This window comes from Sceloporus undulatus, chromosome 6 (assembly GCF_019175285.1).
Source record: "Sceloporus undulatus isolate JIND9_A2432 ecotype Alabama chromosome 6, SceUnd_v1.1, whole genome shotgun sequence".
NCBI lineage: Eukaryota > Metazoa > Chordata > Lepidosauria > Squamata > Phrynosomatidae > Sceloporus > Sceloporus undulatus.
The window spans coordinates 104,339,931-104,361,286 of NC_056527.1; the positions used below are offsets into that span (position 1 = coordinate 104,339,931).

The 21,356-nt window shown below is 40.7% G+C and overlaps 1 protein-coding gene across 2 annotated transcripts in view; it reads right to left on the reverse strand.

Annotated features, from left to right (window-relative positions):
- Positions 1-1,059: 1,059 nt before the first annotated feature.
- The window catches only part of FLT3LG (fms related receptor tyrosine kinase 3 ligand), a 31,254-nt gene continuing 10,957 nt past the window's right edge, over positions 1,060-21,356 (reverse strand). For both annotated transcript variants that reach the window (XM_042475978.1, XM_042475979.1), the window contains 8 exons: positions 16,685-16,780; positions 13,629-13,739; positions 9,752-9,805; positions 7,931-8,074; positions 6,237-6,387; positions 5,136-5,296; positions 3,309-3,381; positions 1,060-1,326 (listed from right to left, as the gene is read on the reverse strand). In XM_042475978.1, coding sequence (XP_042331912.1) covers positions 3,331-3,381; positions 5,136-5,296; positions 6,237-6,387; positions 7,931-8,074; positions 9,752-9,805; positions 13,629-13,739; positions 16,685-16,720 — 708 coding nt within the window. In that variant the 5' untranslated portion in view covers positions 16,721-16,780 and the 3' untranslated portion in view covers positions 1,060-1,326; positions 3,309-3,330. The remainder of the gene's footprint in view (positions 1,327-3,308; positions 3,382-5,135; positions 5,297-6,236; positions 6,388-7,930; positions 8,075-9,751; positions 9,806-13,628; positions 13,740-16,684; positions 16,781-21,356) is intronic.

The following is a 21,356-nucleotide window of genomic DNA, read 5'->3' on the forward strand; positions in this document are numbered from 1 at the left end:
GCAATTTATTAGTCTTAAAGGTGCCACAAAGAATTTCCCTCCTTATTCCTCTCTTTTTATATTGAAAGACACTAACACAACTATCTCTGAATTAAGGTTTCTTTTATATTTTCTGTATAATATGTACCAAATATACCACAGAGTCATCCATGTTGACCTCTTATACCAAAACCAAACCAAACCAAAAAGTATAGTTCCTCAATACTTAGGCTGCTTCAACAACGTAGAATTAATGCAGTTTGACACCACTTTAACTGCCATGGATCAATGCCAGTGAATTTTGGGATTTGCAGTTTTGTGAGATATTTAGCCTTCTCTATCAGAAAGCTCTGGTACCCCAGACAACTACAAATCTCAGTAATCTACAGGAGGGAGCCTACAGTTAAAGCATTGTCAAACTTCATTAATTCCACAGTGTGCCAGCAGTCTTAATGGTTTTATTGTGGCATAATGTCACAGGATTTGGCTTCTGTAATGGGTCTATAAAGTGTATATCACAATAAATCCATCAACCTTCAAAGAGCCACAAAATTCCTAATTATTGCTTTCATGCAGAGTGTGTAAAGAAAGTAGTTATGGAAATCAATACTGGCCACTTGTTTGAGGAACTCTTGCAAGGTGGGGAATTCCCTATTTTAAACTTCCCACATGAGAACCATTTTTAATTTCCTACAGTGACCTAAGCAATAGTACCTCACCTTCCATGAAGCATAATAAGAGTTTCAGGGTGCCAGGTAGGCACATCTATGGACCAGCCATGAATGGTGTGTTTCTGGTATCTCCACTGAGCCTTGTTAGGTAGCTTGGACCCTCACCAAATGTGCAAGACTGCATGCTGACCAGAACTGGTTTCGATCTACAGTTCCCATAATTCCATAGTGGTCATGCTGGTTGGCAAAAGTTCCAATACTGACAGTATTCCCATTGGGTATTACCTATTTTTATAATGCCTCTTTAACACATGTCTACTAAACAATTGCTTTTTTTATTTATACAAAATAATATATATATAGATATATACATGTATATATTAAAAAATCTCTCTCACATACACTCTCTCTCTCTCTCTCTCACACACACACACACACAGAGTATAAAAACGATGGAACAGCATCTCCCAGTGGCAGAATGCAGAACTGAAGTCCATGGGTCCAAGGAATACATTCTACAGTCTTCTTCCACTCCATCAGGAGGCCCATGTGTTCTGTAAGTTAAATGGGGAGTCCAGAATCTCCTGCTGCTGACAATAAACCGGTGAAAGGACACAGTCTCATTCACTGTGGAGGAAATCATCACCTCAAATTATTTGCAGCTGAAGATGACACCCTGAAAAACAAACACAAAAATGCTAGGACAGGATAGGTTGGTTGAGGTGCTAAGTCCCTAGTATTTCCCATTAAGCAAGCAAGATGGTAGAATGCCCACGTAAGTGAGGAAGATGACAGAATGCACATGTTATGTGAGCAAGATTCTAAATGCACAATAAGTAAGCAAGATGCTAGAATGCACACATAAGTGAGCAAGATCCTAGAATTCATATGTATGTCTAATTCTCACTCATGTAATAACAAAGAACAATGACAATCAGTCAGGCCTCCTCCAGAGGAAGCTCATGGATCAGGTGATTGCTTGTAGGTTGCAGTATTTGCCCATCAAAGCATAAGACCACCACAACAAACTATGCCCTGCTTTTATACACACATGCACACAAACACCTGCTGCTGATTCAAAAAACTGCAAAAAGCCCCACAATAGAATGGAATGCAAGGATGCAAAGGCAACAAAATGTGGCAAAACCTGGCAATGCACAAGGAACTATTTTAAGAGAACTCATGTTTCTTTAGAACAACCTGGAAGAAGCCTCAAATACATTTAGGAGCAGAGTTGCTCCTCAATTTTGCTCTGATAAACTAGCTTTTCATATGCAGGGAAAGTACTTTTCATGCTGAGGAACATTTTAAACATATCAACCCCCAACTGCATTGGAGTTTTCTCCCTGATAAGTTAATTTTCAATATGCAGGGATTTAAAAAACCAACCAACCAACCAACCAAACAAGCATCCTACTGTTGTATTCTTTCTAACAGAAGAGTTTATCCTTCTCCCTAAAACAATATTTTTCTAAGTGCAAGTGGGGATAGGGTGGGGTGGAAATTAGAAAGAAATTCAGCTAAATGAGTATCACGTCAGAGTACACATGCAGAGATGTTTAATAGGGAAAGATATAGCCACGTGAGCTAAAGGTTAGTTTTCTCCCTGACACTGTTAGCTTTCTATGTATGGTTGCCCCTCCACATTTGCAGGTTAAGCATTTGCAGATGACTGTATTTGTGGATCTCCACTAGTGCTCTCTGCTACACTATACAGGTATTGGTGTTGTTGGGAGGAAATCAAACATGCATATTCCATCACTTGCTTGCTCACATGGGTTGGGGAAGAGGATGGGATGGGAGAGCATGGGGGGTCACAGATGTTTACTTGCTCGCTCATTTGCAGAGGTAGGTGGGGGGATGGGAGGAATATGAGGAAGGATGGTGCATGTGCTCCCTTGCTCACTTGCACAGATGAGGGTGGGAAGGGAGGTGGGATGGGTGTCCCCCCTCTTCCCTCCTCCTACCTGAGTAAGAGTGACTGAGGGAATGCACATGCAGCCACATCCAGTCATTTCGCCAGATAGTTATTTTTTGTGTGTGTGTTAAGTACGGTTTACGGTGTGTGTGGAGAGATTCATGTTTTTTCCACTTTTGCAGGGGCCTTGTACCTTTAACCTCTGCAAAAGTTGTGGGCCAACTTTGGGAACTATGTTTTCTTCACACGGACGGACATTCACCAGTGTGAATCTACATCGGTAGTCAAACCATCTTCTTATCATGCATCTTTTCTTGTTTGTAGGGAGAAGTGAAGTTTTTTTGTATAGGGAATTATACTGTTATACTATTTAAGGGATTTATATCCTAAAATGGGATGTATTCAGCTGAGCTACTGTGGTGTAGTGGTTTGATTGTTGGACTAGGACACTGGGAGACCAGAGTTCAAATCCTCATTCGGCCATGGAAACCCACTGGGTAACCCTGGGCAAGTCACAGTCTCTCAAACTGAGGAAAGCAATGGCAAATCCACTCTGGACAAATTCTACCATGAAAACCTCATGATAGGTCAGCATAAGTCAGAAATAACTTGAAGGCACAAAGCATTCAGCTAAACAAGCTCACACTTTGAGCATAGCCTCTTGCATTCTTTCTATCAGAGCACTGGATGCAGCCAACAGACCTTTGAAAAACAATGCAGATAATTCTGAAAAGTCTTACCACTGCAGTGCCATTTTATTTCTTAAAGACTCTCCATAGACTCAAGTTCTGTATCATCATACCTCTGGGATCGCTGGAGAAAGAAATAAAAATTGAAGATTACCATATATACTTGAGTATAAGTCAACTTCATGTATAAGTCGAGGGCAAATTTTGGAGCCCAAATTATGGCTTTTGATATGACCCTTGGGTAAGTCGAGTGTAAAATTTAAGTGCATGTAATGAAGGATGTAAAGGATGAAGTAAAGGAAAACAATGCCAAAGAACTTAAAATTTTTGACAGGCATTACTGTTTGTGCTCACTCTAAAGGCTGGATGGATGCGATAGTAGAGGGGGTTGCTTTTTTTAGGTGCTCCGAGAAGGGATTAAGCTCCCACCTTTCACCAGGGGATGCTTCATTTTTTGGTAAGAGTTAAAATACAGAACTTACATTGACCCGTGGATAAGTCGACCCAGTTTTTTGGGCCAATCTTTTGACTAAAATTTCTAGACTTATACATGAGTTTATACAGTACTTTAGCTAATCTAGTGGTGTGAGTGGTGAAGACACTATAGAGGAAAGATCTTTTCACACTACACAATTATAGTGAGAGGAGGGTTGAGAGGCTTGTGTGCCCTTCTCTTTTTGCTTGCACCACTCAAGGCTCTGATGGGATCTGGTGGTGGCACTGCTGGAGTGACCACATGAGACTGAAAAGGAGGGGGCAGAGCTGGGAATCAAACCTTGGTCCCCAGAGTCATAGTCCAGTGCTCAAACCACTATACCACACTGGCTCTAGTAACACATAGTAACCCTCAAAATGTACTTCAGTATATGGTGTGTGAGAGCCAGCATGTTTTTGAAGTTTACCGCACCGGGGATAAAACGTTCCTTGATGTGTTACAATGGGCACGAGAGGGGCCGTGCACAGAGCGTGATGGGAACCCGATGGGGCCCGGAACACTAGTTTACCACACAGGGAATGCCGCCGCCGCTGCCAAGCATTCCCATCGGGTTCCAGAGGGCACCATTTATGGGGAATGTTTTGAAACAGTTCCCAGAAATGGTGTCCAATGGTGCCCTCTGGAACCCGATGGGAACGCTCGGCAGTGGTGGCAGCGTTCCCTGTGCAGTAAACTAGTGTTCTGGGCCCCATCGGGTTCCCATCACGCTCCGTGCGCAGCCCTGCTCGTGCCCGTTGTAACGCATCGGGGAACGTTTTATCTCCGGTGCAGTAAACTTCTTTGTTTTTGATTCCCAATTAAATGATAGGAGCCTTACTGACCAGGGGACAGCTGTGCCATTTATTTTAAAAAGCAAGTACCTAAGCTGGTAATTTGACTGGCTTCTCCATTTTCTTTCCTCAAAGGCTCATGCCCACCCCACCCCAAAAAGGTGTAGGTATGGGTGTTGCAAATGTGTTGGTACACATCAAGTGTTTCCCCCCATTCTGTGTTTCCACAGTTAATCATGAACTTGCACCTGATCAGTTGCACCTATGAAAGGAGAGGAAAACTGCTAATCACAGGAGGGGGAGAGAAAAAGGGAAGGCCCCTGTGCAGCCTAGTTCTCGCATTTTTCTTCCTTTTATTTTAGACTCTAAGAAATGTTATGCACATTTCCTTAAGCCTTTGTGGACTTCCTGTGAAGAGACTACAGGTTAAGAGCCACTGCTCTAGCCCATTACTGGTTAAGGCTTTTGTCCTTCGTGAGAGAAGTCTTTCCCAGGCCTCTGACATAAGATCTTTTAACACAAGATATTCAAGATCTAACCTGGCATAAGAAAACAGAAAACAGCCTGAGGCCTTTGTAAAGTTTTGTTATTATTGATGTTATTGCTACTTACCAGGCATTTTTTCTTACAAAGATACACCCCAATCATGAAACCAACAAGCAAGGGAATCAGAAGCAGTCCCCAGTAGGGTCTTCCAAGGGAAGCATGTTCAGAGTGCTGGTCCGTTTCTTTCTTTGGTGCAGTGACTTGGGGTGCTGCAGTAGGAGACGGCTCTGTAGTACAGAGAAAGACTGACCTATAAGAGCAGATAGAACACTTTCTAGTAGCAAGGAGGTGGGACACAGAGCAGAGGATATTGAGAAAATACACATGCAATGCCATTGAGAACTGGTGTAGGATATAGTATTTTGCTCTTTGAACTGTAAGAGGGGAAATAGTTATAAACAGGAATATTCACTGTCTCAGCCATATATTCACCAAGTGGCATTAGATAAGCCACTCTTCTTGTCTCTGTTCTTTATTCACAACACAGAGGGCCCATTCATACTTATGATTTTGTACTGAAGAGATCTGGGATCTCCTCGGCGATGCCATCCACACGATCTGGATAGATCCAGTAGTGTATTCTCAGTACCGAAGATCTGGATTGTTGTGGGACCCCAAAAAAAGAAGTAGTAAGGGACCCGGTGCCAAATGCACTGGGTTAAATGAATATTCTTTGCTCCCACAAACTGTACCAAGCGCAGTTGGGGCCAATATGAACTCCAACGAAATAACCTAGGTTCCACACAGGGTTATTTCAGAGTGTGAATGGGCCCAGAGATAAGAATACTATTGTTACAAGCAGGGACACTTCCATGTCTATGGGAACTCTGCAGAATGCTCTGTAAGTGAGTTCATGCCCTTGAGTATCTTGGTGGCAAAGAGCTGCAGGGGACAATTCTGTCATATTTTCAAACTTCTGGGAACAAAATTTTTTGGCAAAATTACTCCCCAAGCTCTCTAGAGGTCATTTTTTTCCCCTTTTGCACAGCAGGTTTGGTGGTGAGTGTAACCCAGTAAGGTCTCCTTGGAGGCCAAGGCAAATTCCTGACAGTTTCCCAACCTTGGTATAACATCATACAATTGTCTTACCACTATCTGCATGCTATCACAAGCTCCACCTCAATCACACACCCAAACACAGAGCCATCAACTGGGAATGAGAATTACCTGGCTGGCACTGAATGGCAGTGCAGTTACTGAAGTCCCCAAGCTCTTCTTCTATAAGTCCTTCCATCATGTCTCTCAGGTCAGTGAGCAGAGAGGGAATAGGTGCAAGAAACTCAGAGATGTTTGTCATTGTGAAAGTAACACAACTGATCTGATAATGGCCGAGAGAAAAACAGAAAATAGTGGAGCATTGGAATGGGCACTGTGATAGCTCAATTCTTCAAACAAAACAAAAGGGAGGGAGGACAACATCGTGGGCTGTTCTCCTTCAAGTTGCAGCAAATTATTCCTAGTGGATGAGGATGGGGTACAGGTCAAGGATGTTATGGTGGATAAATGTTTGTGTTGGATCACTTGAGGCCTTCCAGAAGTGTGAAACTACAACTCTCATCAACCCTGACAATAGCCCATGTGGACTGGAGTTAATGGAAGATACAGTCCCAAATATTCAGAGATGGACATTCGAAGTACAGACCATCTGGTGTGCTCTACCTGAGCATGTACCCTTTGTGATCTTTTCAAAACAGTCAGAGAGACAACAATTCCCATTCTTATGAGTGCTGGACACGATACCAGTTGTAGTTCATGGGGAGGGTATTTTAAAGGCACAGGACAAGGCTGGCTTATAAAATTTAACAACAAGCCCCCAAGAAAATGATAATACAACAATAATAGGTAGAAATTACATAAACTAGGCATCTATGCCAAGTTTAAGAAGCCAGTTTAAATGGATAATGTTTATATTTTGTCTAAACACCTAAAGGCACCAGATCCTATCTGATCTTGGAAGCTAAACAGGGTCAGCTCTTGTTAATACCTGGATGAAAGACCACCAACAAATACCAAGTACGGTAGGCTATGTTTCAGAGGCAAAACTGCCTCTGAGTATTATTATCATTATCATTAGTTTGCTTACTTATATCCCACTTTTCTCCCAGTATAGGGAAGGGACTCTAGGCTCCTACCAAAACAGTACCATTTCTAAAAAATACAAAAGCATTTAAAGAAAAAGATATTTAAAAAAATTAAACAATTTAAAAAGTTAAAATATTAAAATGTATTTAAAAACTAAACAAACCTTACTCTGACTTGCACAGCATTTAAAAGCCCAATCTTCAACAGTTTAAAGAGCCTGATGGCAAAAATGTTTTCTCCTTGCCTAAGTGAGTATTAAGAGATGTGGTGGCTTAGTGGTTAAAAGGCCAATTCTGATGATTGGAAGATTGGAAGGTTGGCAGTTTGAGGCCCGAGTGCTGAATGATGGGGTGAGCTCCTGTCACTAGTCCCAGTTTCTGCCAACCTAGCAGTTAAAAAGCATGCAAATACAAGTAAATAAATACAGTAGATATCACTTTGGTGGGAAGGTAACAGCGTTTGGTGTAGTCATGACCACCAGACCAGCCCTCGGACAATGCTGGCTCTTTAGCTTAGTAATGGAGATGAGCACTGCCCCTGCGGTTGGTTACGACTAGACATTCATGTCAAGGGGACTACCTTTACCTTTAAGTGAGTATTCCTTGTCTAAGAAAGCATTATGAAATTTATGGGGTTGGCATAACTTGACAGGCAACTTGAAGGTACACATATATATACACACACACATTACATTTGAATACAACTGCACTCCCTTTACACACACATAATTTAAATACAATTGCACTCTCTTTACAAGGAAAAAAAGATCTGTGACCTACATCAATATTACACTCCTCAACAAATGTTGTGTGAGACGCTATTTTCCTGATCAGTTTCTTTAGTTCACTCCCAGATACGCTGATCATGCTCTTGAGATTTCTGTTGATGAGATGAATTTTCCATAACTCCTGGCAGAATCCATCCTGGGGAAATTAGTGAAATGGGATGGGGGCATGAGGAAAGAACTACATCAATAGATGAGTGTTAGTAGTTTATAATAAGAATATAGACTAAGAACATAGGACTGTATTTGATACTCTGGATGATCACTGGTCTTCCAGTATTATTTATAATACCTTGATTGAACTGGTACTGAACTGACTACAAGCCTATGGCTGGCTACTGCTGATGGGAGCTGTAGTCCAGGCATATCAGGAGGGTACTGGAAAAGTTTGAACTACTCATATGCTGACTTGCAGTGGCTTTCCACAGAGACCAAAGATTGAAACAGGACCCTTTCAAATGCAACACATGCATTCTTCCATTGAGCCAAGCTCCCTGTTTCTCAAACTGGGAAATAGGCTTGGAGAAGAAATAGGCTTCTTGACAAGTTCTACTGTCACACTAAAACATTTCTAACCAGTCTGACTGTCACCAAGACATCCACTGCACTAATGACAGGGAAAGCCAACAATAAAATTAGAGTTCAAAGATATAGCCATGTTAGTCTGTAGAATGAGTATGTAGAGAGATCTTGTAGCCCCTTTGAGACTAACTGAAAGAAAGAAGTTAGCAGCATGAGCTTTTGTAGACTTCAGTCTACTTCCTCAGATGCATTTGCCAAATCTTCCAAATGGACCTGAGGAAGTAGACTCAAGTATGAGATAACTTATGCTTCTATTTTGTTAGCCTGAAAGGTACTAGAAGATCTCTCTACTATAAAATTGGAGAGTAGAGGGACAGGAAACCCTCTCTCCACCTTGTGCCAGCTTGGAACTGGGCTTAGAGAACAAGCAAATTTTACTGGGTTCAGCATATTCCAAGCCTAAACAACTCCTTTGATTATAGATTTAGGTGGGTTTTTCACGCTATGTGGCCATATCCTAAAAGAGTTTATTCCTGATGTTTTGCCAGCATCTGCAGCTGGCATCTTCAGAGAATGCTGGCATGGAAGAGAGTGCTGTATATATATATTGTGTGACCCTGGGTAGGGAGGAGTGATTTCCATGTTAATCTGTGTATTGTTCTGTTGTTGAATGGCCTCAGGGTGGGAGGATATGCAAAGAGGATTAGTGTCTTCTTAATTAGTGCTCACTGTTGTGAAACCCCTGACCCTGGGTGGTTTCTCATGTGCATTTGCTGAGTCTTAATTTTACTGTTTTTCAGGACTGGTAGCCAAACTTTGTTCACTTTAAGGGTTTCTTCTTTCATGTTGAAGTTGTCCAAGTGTTTGTGGATTTCTATGCATTCCCTGTGCATTCTGACCTGATAGTTGTTGGCATGGTCCAGAATTTCAGTGTTTTGAAACAGCATTTTATGCCCAGGATGGTTCACACTGCTGAAGATGTGGATCAATGCAGAACTTTCAGAAAAACTCAGACAAAAACCAGCATTGAAAATCCCAGGTTGAATGGGTTTTTGGTAGGTCCCTCCCAAAAATGCACCAAGGAAATAACCTGGATTCAGCCCGGATTATTTCCGTAGTGTGAATGGGGCCCTAGAAGCAATCTGTGTGGTTTTTGTGCATGCAAAAGTATTCCTAGATCAAAATAGCTGCTATCAACAATCTTTTGCAATACATTTGTGTGTTTTCATCCAAGGGTATAATACATACATCCAGCTATCCCATTAATTATCAGGTTTTTAAAAAAAGACTTTACCGGTTTCAGGTTGACTGGCACTGATACTTGGTAATCAAAGAGCAGGTATCGTATCTGGGGAGGAAAGAAAGAGACAGACAAAAACAGGCCTGGGTTAAACATCAGACAAAGTATAGCAAAGGATAAAAAATGGATCTGCAGAATGGGTTTAATCCAGATGCAGGCATATTTAGAAGAGAACCACTGAATCTAACAGTCTTCCTGTCAGCCTGAATAAAGATTCTTCCAGATAGGACAAATGTCAGGAGGCGGTAGTACTTGTTGCTGTACATGCCACTTGTTATTATTTTTTAAAGATCTAAAACAGGGGTAGGCAACCTGCGGCCCATGGGCTGGATGCGGCCCGGTGAGGCCTTGGGACCGGCCCCAGCCCAGTCCTGCCGCCAATTGCCGCCAGGGCCTTTGGCCTCTCACACGCAGGGGCAAGGGGGGCAATTGTCTATAGATGCCTCAGAAACATGCATTTTTATTAACATTTTTTAAAAAAATCAGCATTTTTTGCATGTCCTCCACTTTTTTTAAAAAAAGTGTCCACCATTTGAAAATGCGGTCCTACATTTGTCCCGGTTTATTTATTTATTTAAATTTTTAAAAAATTATTTAATTATTTATTTTTTGGCTTCGGCCCCCCAGTTGTCTGATGGACAGCAACCCGGCCCCCGGCTCAAAAAGGTTGCCTACCCCTGAATAAAAGCATGCTATCCATAATGCAACCTTTCAAACAACGTCCCCTTCATCCCCCTCCAAAAGACATTCTGAAGCATTTTCTTCCTATTTGAAAAGGTGGTTGCTGCTTTTTAAATAATCCAGTACAAATGTAGGTTTGTGGGGTTTTTTTTTCAGGCTATGTGGCCGTGTTCTGGAAGAATTTATCCCTGACATTTTGCCTGCATCTGTGGTTGGCATCTTGAGAGCTTGAATATCAATACAATGAATTGAGACAACTTGTTGTATGTCTTCAAGTCATTTCTGACATACACTGACCGTCATGGGATTTTTCTTGGAAAATCTGTTCAGAGGGGGTTTGCCTACCTTTCAGGCTACTTTTCAGGCTGAGAGAATGTGACTTGTCCAAAGTCACCCAATGCCAATGGGGTTATGTAGCCAAGCAGGGAATTGAATCAGGGTCTCCAGAGTCCTAGTCTAACACCCAAACTATTTCAACCTCCTGGCTCTAAGGACTGAAGTAGATGTGTCCAGTCCCTTACCCTATCACTATTTGGGGGATATTTTCATCTTCTTCCCCATTTCCTCACCATGCCTCCTTTTAATTTTAAGTTTTAAAAAACTTTCTTTGTTGCCATATTGCTGAAGCAGTAGATTCCTGTGCTCGAAAGGCTCAAATTCTCCACATACTAGTCAGTTTCAAAGACATAGGTCCAAAACACACTGCAGACATAATCCAGTCTGGGACCGCTTGCTACCCCAGCTCAAGGCTAGGAAATTCTGGGAACTGTAGTTTTGTGAGTCTTCTCTGTCAGAGAGCTCTGGTACCACAACAAACTACAGTTCCCAGGATACCCTAGCACTGAGTCAGGGCAGTTAAAGCAGTCTCAAACTGGATTATTTCTGCAGTGTATTTTGGACCACAGCCTTGTTAGTCTGTATCAGTATGAGAAGGGATCTTGCAGCACCTTTGAGACTGAGAGAAAAAATGCTACAAATTTATTTCTCTCATTTAGTCTCAAAGATGCAAAATTGACTTTGCTTAGTCAATTTCAATTTAGGTTAAAGCTGCAAGATTAGGGGAGGAGTAATAGTGTTGGAAAAATTCTGAGGTTAATGTGGGTATTATGGGGCTGACTTTACAGAGCCAATGTGGTGTTGTGGTTTGAGTTTTGGACTAGGACTCTGGAGACCAGGGTTCGAGTCTCCATTTGGCCATGGAAATCCACTTGGGTGAGTCACACACTCTCAGCCGTACAAAAACCCACAGTAGGTTCACTTTAGGGTCACCATAAGTGAGAAATGACTTGAAAGCACAAAATAACAACATGGAGTTGATTTATCACAAGCACAGGGGCCTTCTGCTTTTGTGCTAATGTGCTAGAGATTCTTTTTTAAATTCTCTGGAGCTACAGCACTAAAGTGTACATTGAAATTGCTCTAGTCTTATGTTTGTTTCCCTGAAAAAAAAGCACACACAGCCATGCATCCACTCCTCCAACTGAGTCACTGAAGGAGAATGTCTATGTGGATGTGGATGTGCGATCTTGCCACTTAAGCACTATACCTCCAGAGAACATTTCCTAAAAAGTAAAAAAATAAGGAGTGTCGAAACATCTGATAGGCTAGCCTATGCTGGAAACAGGATTGAAGATGAGACGGACTTATTTCAAAATGACAAGCTCTCCACAGCTTGCATGAATTAATAGATCATTTCATGAATAAATTAATAAATTAATAAATATTATCTCCCCCACTCAGTCCCCACTCAGGACTTAAGGTGTCTTCCAGCATAAATTTAAACAAAAGACAGCTAAAACTGATCAGTTACAACAATGTCACTCTAGCTATCTGATGTGAGCAACCAGCAATTTTTTATCTAGTGGGCCAAGAACCCGTACATTGGCTACAAGAAAGAAGCTTTATCCATGTGGAGATAAAGACTGTTTCCTAATAGGTGAGTCTCAATGTTTTCAATGAAATTATCTTTTACAGCAACAGTAGGCAAACAAAGCAGAAAGTGTGGTCATTATTATAATATGGTTCCCTATTGGCTGAAGAATGCAAATTTATCCTCCTATTTTTTCTTTTCCAACTCATGTTTTTCTATTTCATTTCTTCCATCGCATTCCATCTCTTCCTAACAGAGTTTGGAAAAATTACTTGTTTGGACCACAATTCCCATAATACCTCAGCCAACATGGCTTTCAGAAGCTCTTTATTTCTGTTTTCTACTTATCTGATAGAAAAGGGAAAGTTGCATTTTCAGAAGCACTTGCGGGATTTTTTCTCCTGCCTCCTGGGCTATAATAATATCTGGGTTTAGAAATCATTTACTAGGGATATAAATCCTCAATTATTTTGTCCTGTATGCAAGTAAACTGTACCTAAAGCCAGGTATTATTATGGCAGAAAAATCCTTTTTCCTAGCCAAGAAAAAAGCCAAAAAAAACCAAAACAGTAACAATAACAAACGAAAGAACTATTCCCTGCCCTTTCATAACACCCCCGAATCTGCTGCCTGAGGTGGCTGCTTTGTGCAGATTAATGATAGGGCAGCATCTGGCAGAACCCCTATAGTCCATGAAGCATATCTGGTGATAAGGTACATGTACAAATTCCAGTCTGCACCTGACCTCTTAGAGATCAAAGACACTTCCCAGTTCTAAAGCTGGCCGGCAAAGCTGTACAAAGACCCGATCAAAGGGCAAACAATTAATATTCATACTTCACAGGTGACAAACATGTAGTGATTTGCACAAGATATCTTTTTTCAAAAAATGATTGCTACAGATTGAGTCTCCCTTATCTGAAATGCTTGGGAATAAGAGTTTTTCAGGTTTTGGAACATTTGCATATACACAATGAGTTGATGGGACCCAAGCTTAAACATGAAATGCACTTATGTTTCGTATACACCTTATACACAAAACCTGAAGGTAATTTAATATACAATATTGTAAATAATTTTGTGCATGAAATAAAGTTTGTGTATGTTGAACCACCAGAAAGCAAAGAGTCACTTACTGAAATCACTTATTCTAGAATTCTAGTTAAGAGAGACTCAACCTGTATTGTTAAATTGTGGTGAGTCTGAAATATTTGCCTATTTCTCAGAGGTCCATCAAAGGTCCCAGTCTATTGTCTGCCCACCTTACTCTCCTCATAGGGCATAGCCCCTACTCTGCTCATGGCTGTGCAACACACTTACCAGATTTTCAACTTTGCTTGAAAAGTTCTGAGTATCAATAGGAACATGCTCAAAGATGCAACCTTTGCTTGGCTCAAGCGATGTGGAAAATGACAACAGCAAAAGGAAGACCTAGGTGGATATGGGGAAATGAAATGCAAGTCAAAGATCAAAAACACCCCAGCCATTGGTTTCTGGAAGTTCACAACTAGCACACAATGCAAGCACAAAATACCCATGATGAATCAGTCCCATTTGATAGACTGCAGCTCTCATCATCTCAAAGCTCATTGATCTGCCTTTCAGCTGACCAGCAGCTCCTATGTTTTGTCTGGATTAAGTTTCAATCTGTTTGCCCTACAGGGGCAGAAGCAGAAGGAATTGAAAGATTCTGTGCTGGAGTCCAGGAGGAAATTGATCACATATCAAAACAAGACGTGTTGTTAATCATAGGTGATTGAGATGAAAAAGTAGGAAACAGTAGACTCAAAGACTGTAAAATAATTTGACCTGGGATCAAGTAATGAAGCAAGAGAGCAAATGATTCAATTTTGTGAGCCACCAGTTTGTTCAGCGCCAGTACATTCTTCCAGAAAGTGAAAAGGACAAATTAATAGAAGACAAAGCTGTTAACTGTCATAAATCACTATTACTATCACTATTATACAGTATATTACTTCCAGCAGACTCTCCAACTAGATTTGGCAGGGATATTCCTGATTAATCCTTTGTCCTCCCATATTTCCAATTGCTTTTAAAATCCCCCTGTTTCTCTCTCCTCCTCCCACATCCCTGTTTTTGTATTCATCTTATTTCCATTGCTGCAGACTGAGTTCAAAATGCAAAAGTAGCTTGCACTCAGTTAAAGGAGTAGGGAAGAGAGGAGAGGGTGGAACCTTGTCCTTCCTCACAGGAGGCAAAAGCAAACTGTGCAGCCTCTCTAAAATGTGTGTTCCTCCTCATTAATAACTTTTGCCATTTTGACCACACTTGGATGTTACTTGTCAACATGTATGCCCATTTTCCTCTATGAAATGGTGGAGGGTATGTTTCCAATATTAGAGGCAGCAGGTGTCTGAACTCCAGTTGCTAAAAATATGCTTATAAGGGTACCACTGGACTTAAAGTTTAATTATCACCTTTTAAAAAATTGACAGAAAGTTTGTTTTGATTTGTAGTTGTTAACTTATCTTGACGTAGCCACCATTCAGATTTAATCATTTTCCCCAGTGTTTCTTGACCCTTCAAATACCTGATATTTTAGAAATCTGCAAATTGTGCCTTACGAGGGGGTATTGTAAAGTAATAATTATCACCTGGACGTTATTATGGTATATTGATGAAATTTTGCCAGTGATATCATTGGTCCCTAAGTGCATGATGTTGAGAAAATCAGCTCACTGTGTCCTTTATTTTTGTGACAGGTTGTGCCAGAAGTGACTAAAGTGTAAAATCCTTGTAAGGTGCAATCTGTAGACTTCTACAGTAATAGTATTCAGAGGGTCAAGAAATGCTGTGGAAACGCAGAGATAAGTTAACAACTACAAATCAAAACAAACTTTCTGTGTCAGAATTTTTTAAAGGTGATAATTAAATTTTTACAATGCCCCCTTGTAGGCACTGCTTGTGGGCTTCCCAAAAACAACTGTAGGAAATATGTGATTTGGTCTGATCCAACTGAGCTCTCACATTTTTTAAAATGCCATTTCTGTAGCATTTGCTTTATCTTTTATGACAATGATTAACAATGAAAATAGAAACATATGCAGGCACTTACTTTGACCACTTTATAAGAGGAGGTTTCACACAGAGCAAAGGTTACTATTTCTAGGCAGTACTTTCCACCTTTTGAATTTTTTATGTAATCAATGATCAGACCAATATGCATTAATATTATGTTAAGCACGTTCACAAGTAAAAACATAAAGTACCTTTTGCCACTAACAAAACACAATGTCATTTTGAAGACATTTTCCTGGCAATGATATGGGGGACAGCGTTTTCATTTACAAAGAAATGAAAAATTCATCACCACCTTTGCTGTTCTTAACAGTGGCAGAAGCTATGAGCAGTGTGAACTACGCAGGACAGGCATCAGCAAGACATGAGAGGGAGGAAAGAAGAAGAAGCCTGAGGTCTTGCAGGATGAAGGTGGAAGGCTTGGGGAGGAAGATGCACAGAGCCGATGAGAAGAGGAAGAAGAAATGGCAGGAGTGGGAAGAAGTGAGAGATGAAGAGAAAGAAGGAAAGAGTGACTAAAGAATGGACAGATGAGAGGTGGTGGAGGTGTTGATGGAATGCAAAGAAACAGAACAGAATTTGAATGTCAGAGAGACATTTAAAACTTCCTTAGCTGCTTTGGTCTGTCCCAAGCTCAAAATAAATTGGGGTGGAAAATAAAATTGTGGTTGGAAATTATTGCTTTCATTCTAGAAAGGTTTTTTGTGTAACATAATAAAAATTTATGTGTGACTTTATGGTTAAGTGTAATAACAATATTTTGTTATTTCTGTATAAACACAATAAACATTTGCTATTTAGTTAAGAGTAACATAACACCATTTTACATTAATTTTTGTACCTCTGCAGATCACACCAGTTTTTGGTCCCTAAACTAGACTCCGACCTGCCATGTCAGCCAGCCTTCCTCAATCCACTGCTTTCCAGACCATGTCGGACTGCAACTCCCATCTTCCCCATCTTTCTATGATGGAAGCAGTAATATAACTCTTCTGCACTTGTTTTTTTTTTGGGAGGGGTCACATAATGTGCATGAGCACATTAGAAAAGAAGATGGCAGAGGATGATGATGACAGTCTTTAGTAGTCTCTGGGTTTCAACTAATGCCCTGTCTCTCCAGCTTATACAGAGCTGGCTTACAAGTCCCAGAATCCCTCACCCAACATGGCTGCAGCTCACTGATAAGCTAACATCAGCTAGATATGAGGATATGATGGAAAAATCTAGGAAATCTAAGGAGAAATCTAAATGGCCTGTAATGCTAAGCCAAAGCTGACATGAAATCAAAGTGGGTCATAAGCTCTGTCCTTGATTCGGCCAATTTATTTTTTACTTACCAGACATGAATTTGGGATTCCATGATTCCAATTCATCTCCACATGGCTTGGTGGATGGTCAGCATGCTGAAGATTAGCCCTCTAGAAAGAGGGGAGCTGGGCAGGGAGTTAAAAGAAAGCACAGTTACCGGATTGATTAGCAAAAGACACATGTCACCAATGCGGATCATTTAAACACAACCTTCTAGCCATGGGAAGGTAGACAATGTCATTTCAGTCCGGTTGAAGAGAACAGGTCATTTAAAGATGCAAGAAAATGCTTTTTTTCAATGTGGTTTTCCTGACTGTTTGCCCAGTATGGGCAAGAAACATGAAAACACTTTAAAGCAAGTATTTTTTCCATCTTCAACAGTTTGCCAGTGAATTTTGACAACACAACTGGTTGCTGCAATTTCAGTATTACCATTTTTGAAGGAGCCTTGAGAGGGGGGCCATATACAGTCCACCTATCATCTACCCCTTGGTTTAGTATGATATGCAATTCTGACAACAACCATGGCTCTGGCTCGTTTTTGTTTTAACAAACCAGAGAAAGAAGCCAAAAATAAACCTAGGATTCTTTCTTTGGTTTATTGGGAGAGAAAAGAAACACAGCACTGGCTGACACCCGATGAGCACATCATGCTCAACAAACTATGGATCAAAGTTGGGTGGTTTGTTTAGCAGATCTCATTCCAGACTGGCATGGCTGGACAGCAGCACATTGCTTGCTTATGGAAGGCCACAGTTCCCACGACCCTGACCTACCATGAAGTAGGAATCATGCTATTGTGGTCTCTCACACTATTCATTTATAGTACTTTGATCCTACATTAATGGTCATGGTTTGATCCTTTGGAATCCTAAGACTGGTGGTTTTGTGAGGTACTTATAATTTTCTGTCTGAGAGTTTTAGTGGCTCACCATACTATAAATCCCAGGATTCCACAGCATGCAGCAATTGCTAAAGTTACATCAAAGTACTATAATTATGTAGTATACAAAAGTTGTGAGACCTATTGAGTTGATCCAACTACTGCTTCCTTGAGTGGACCTACTGCAACATTTAACAAGGAACGTGCCTTTGTATTATATCTAAGAGAAGTTTCGTAGTCTTAGACGATGGGAGCCATTTAACATTTAATGAACAGTTGTGTTGTATCTCTACTCTATGGCACACAACAATAAGACTACTTTCCATAGTATTTTTCTGAAGTGTCATAATGATTTCAACAAATTACTACACTTTTAAAGTCAGAGTATAATGGGTAAATATTGCCAGTATAGCATAGTGGTTTGAGTATTGGATTATGACTCTGGAGACCAGAGTTCGATTGCCCGCTTGTCCATGAAACCCACTGGGTGACTTTAGGCAAGTCACACTCTCTCAGCCTCAAGCCAAGGCAATAGTAAACCTCTGAATGAATCTTGCCAAGAAAACCCCATGATAGGGTCACCTTAGGGTCACCAAAAGTCAGAGATGACTTGAAAGCTCAGAACAGCAGCAACAGCATAATGGGTTGTGGCTGTTGTATGTGCAATCAACATGATTGCAATCAGAACATTTTCCTGTGGTGTTGAGACTGGGAATTGGATGAATGAACTCTGACATCTTTATATCCCATGTACAATTTACTCGGCAGGAAAGGGGCACATTTAGAGATCCTGTTAAGCATACAAAAGGAAGTACATTTCCACAAAGCAGTTTTAAAAGGCACAATACTTTATACATTACTATGTGGCTTCCTTATACCAAACCAGTCTAGCTCTTCATCAAGGCAAAAGACAGTACTTGCAGAGGTTTTTCTTGTTAACTGCTTCTTGAGCCCTTTTAAACTAGTTATTTCAGGAAGACCCAAAATCTTCTGTATGCTAAGCATGACACTCATCACAACACTGTGGTACTCTTACATGAAAAGCCTTAACAGAGTTCTGACAGTACAAGTTGAATCTCCCCTATCTGGAATTCTGAAATCCAAAATGTTGCAAAACCCAAAATTGTCCACTTGGCTGGCTGAGATGGTGACACCTTTGATTTTCAATGGTGTACACTAACTTTGTTTCATGCACAAAACTATTTAAAATATTGTACAAAATTACCTTCATGCTATACAAAACATAAATGAATTTCATGTTTAGCCTTGGGTCCCATCTCCAAGATATCTCATTATTTATATATAAATATTCTAATATTCTAAAAAAAAATCACTTCCAAATCTAGAACACTTCTGGCCCCAAGCATTTCGGATAAGGGAGACTCAACCTGTACTCAGTGGACAGGCTATATTGCATATCTCTGTTATACAATAAATTGGATTTGTGGGAGAGAAGCTAGAAAATAATGCAATGAGCCGAGAAAGAAACCACACAGATTCTCATGAAAAAAGACAAGAAAAAACTGAATGGACAAACGGTCACTTCTGGTGTGACTAAAAGTGATGTCACTTCTGGTTTCAGTTTCAGACTGAAGATAGTAGAGGGCAAGGAGTCCCATACCACCAGAGTTATGCAGTGTCTGGGGGCATATTGTTCCACCAAAAACGGCTGGGATTAAAAAAAATTCTAGGTTAAGAAGTTTGGGGGCTACAAAATGCAGACCAGGGCCACATGTAACTTGTGGGCTGTACCAGTGGTGTCACTAGAGTTGGTGTCAGCGCGGCAACTCATGGTGTCACTCCCCCCATTGACCTCCTCCCATTTCACACCATACGAAATCCTTAGTGCTGCTTTTTTTCACAGAGCCAAGAGGGTTTGCAAAGTACCAAAAGGTCTTGCTTTTTTGCAAAGTTGTCCTAGGCTCACTACAAGTCACAGAATCATAGAGGTGAAAGGGGCCCTATAGTCATCAAGTCAAACCCCCTGATTTAGTGCAGGAACTCCAGCTGGCGCACCCCCAGGAGCTAGCTGGCTATCCAGTCTCTTTTTGAAGACATCCAGAGAAAGAGACCGCACCATCAGTGGATGGTGTCACCTGGTATAATAACTCATGTGTTACCAAAAATGCTCTTTCTTTTTTTAAAAAATTATAGTATAAATGTTAGTCCATATGAGCCCTTGATGAACTCTGGCTGCCTGTCCGCCATTAAGAGCTAAGCGAGAGGACATGTACACATACCTAAAGATGAAGTCATCATCAGTAAATATTGTCTCCCCCAGTCAGTCTAGGAAGTCGCAGATAGAATTATCATTATGCCCATGCCATCAAGAGGTGCAATGTTTAACAATCATGAGCCAATTACCCCCTCCTCAGACAGTTGATACACCGGATTAAGTCCACCAGGACTACTCCATCTTGATGTTAATATGGTAATTAAACACTTTTGCCAGAGCTGGGCCTTTTGTGCCTATAAAAATCCTGGACTTTGGCCAGTCGTTTGTGCCATCTGAGAGCTCTACATACTCCACATAAGTTTTTTTTTAATTAAAGTTTTATTAAAATTAAAACCATACAATCATAAAACTACAGCAAATATAACAGGGGGAAATACCCCATCAAACCTTATTTCTACATTCAATCATACAAGTTATTATTTCAGTTGTTTGACTTATTTCAAATGGCAATGATGACCTTCCTCCCCCATTCTTCTTACAGTTTCATCAACTTAATACCTATCCTAATTCCGCTAACCTCTCTTAATCTGAACGCCAGCAGATACCAAGGCACTGTATTTGCCTTCTTTGCTGCAGCATCAAACCACTGAATTATGTTCAATTTATGATAAACAATAATTCCGATGTCCTTTTCACATGTAACATTGCTAAGCCAAGTATACCACAGCCTATACTTATGCATTTGCGTTTTGTGACCAAAATATAGAATTTTGCATTTCTCTTTACTGAATTTCATTCTTAAGTTTCAGCTCAATTTTCCAGTTTATCCAAGTCCTTATGAATTCTGTTCCTATTTTGCAATGTGTCAGTTACCTCTCCCAGTTCTGTAACATCTGCAAACTTGACAAGGATTCCCTTCCCTTCCCTTTCCATGCTCCACACTCCACAAAAGCACTTGCTAGCTTAAAAGAATGAAAATTCCATGGCTGCAGCAAGGGAGGGGGAAAATGCAATTCATGTGTGCTCTGATCCCACTATCAATTCCTTCTCTCCTAATGCAATTTATCTGTAAACCTGCCTCCCCAACTCACTCTGTGTACACATACACCCTGGATGCAAAGATAATCACAAAAGTCAACATGGGTTTCAGAGAAAGAAGTCATGCCAGACAAATCTAATCTCTTTTTTTGATAAAATTACCAGCTTGGTAGATGAAGGAATGCTGTGGACAAATATATCTTGAATTCAGTAAGGCCTTTGACAAGGTTCCTCATGACTTTCTTGCCAACAAGCTTGTAAAATGTGGGTTAGACAAGGTAACTGTTACATGATGTTGTAATTGGTTGACCAACTGAAGCCAAAGGTGCTCAACAATGGCTGCTTTTCATCCTGGAGAGAAGTGACCAGTGGGGTCCCACAGGGCTCTGTCCTGGGCCAGTGTTATTCAACATCTCTTTATCAATGACTTAGATGACAGAATTGGGGGCATACTCATCAAATTTGCAGATGACACCAAATTAGGAGGAGTAGCTAATACCCAGAGGACAGGATCAAAATCAAAATGACCTGAATAGATTAGAAAGCTGGGCCAAAGCTAACAAAATGAATTTCAACAAGGAAAAATGAAGGTACAGCACAGCAA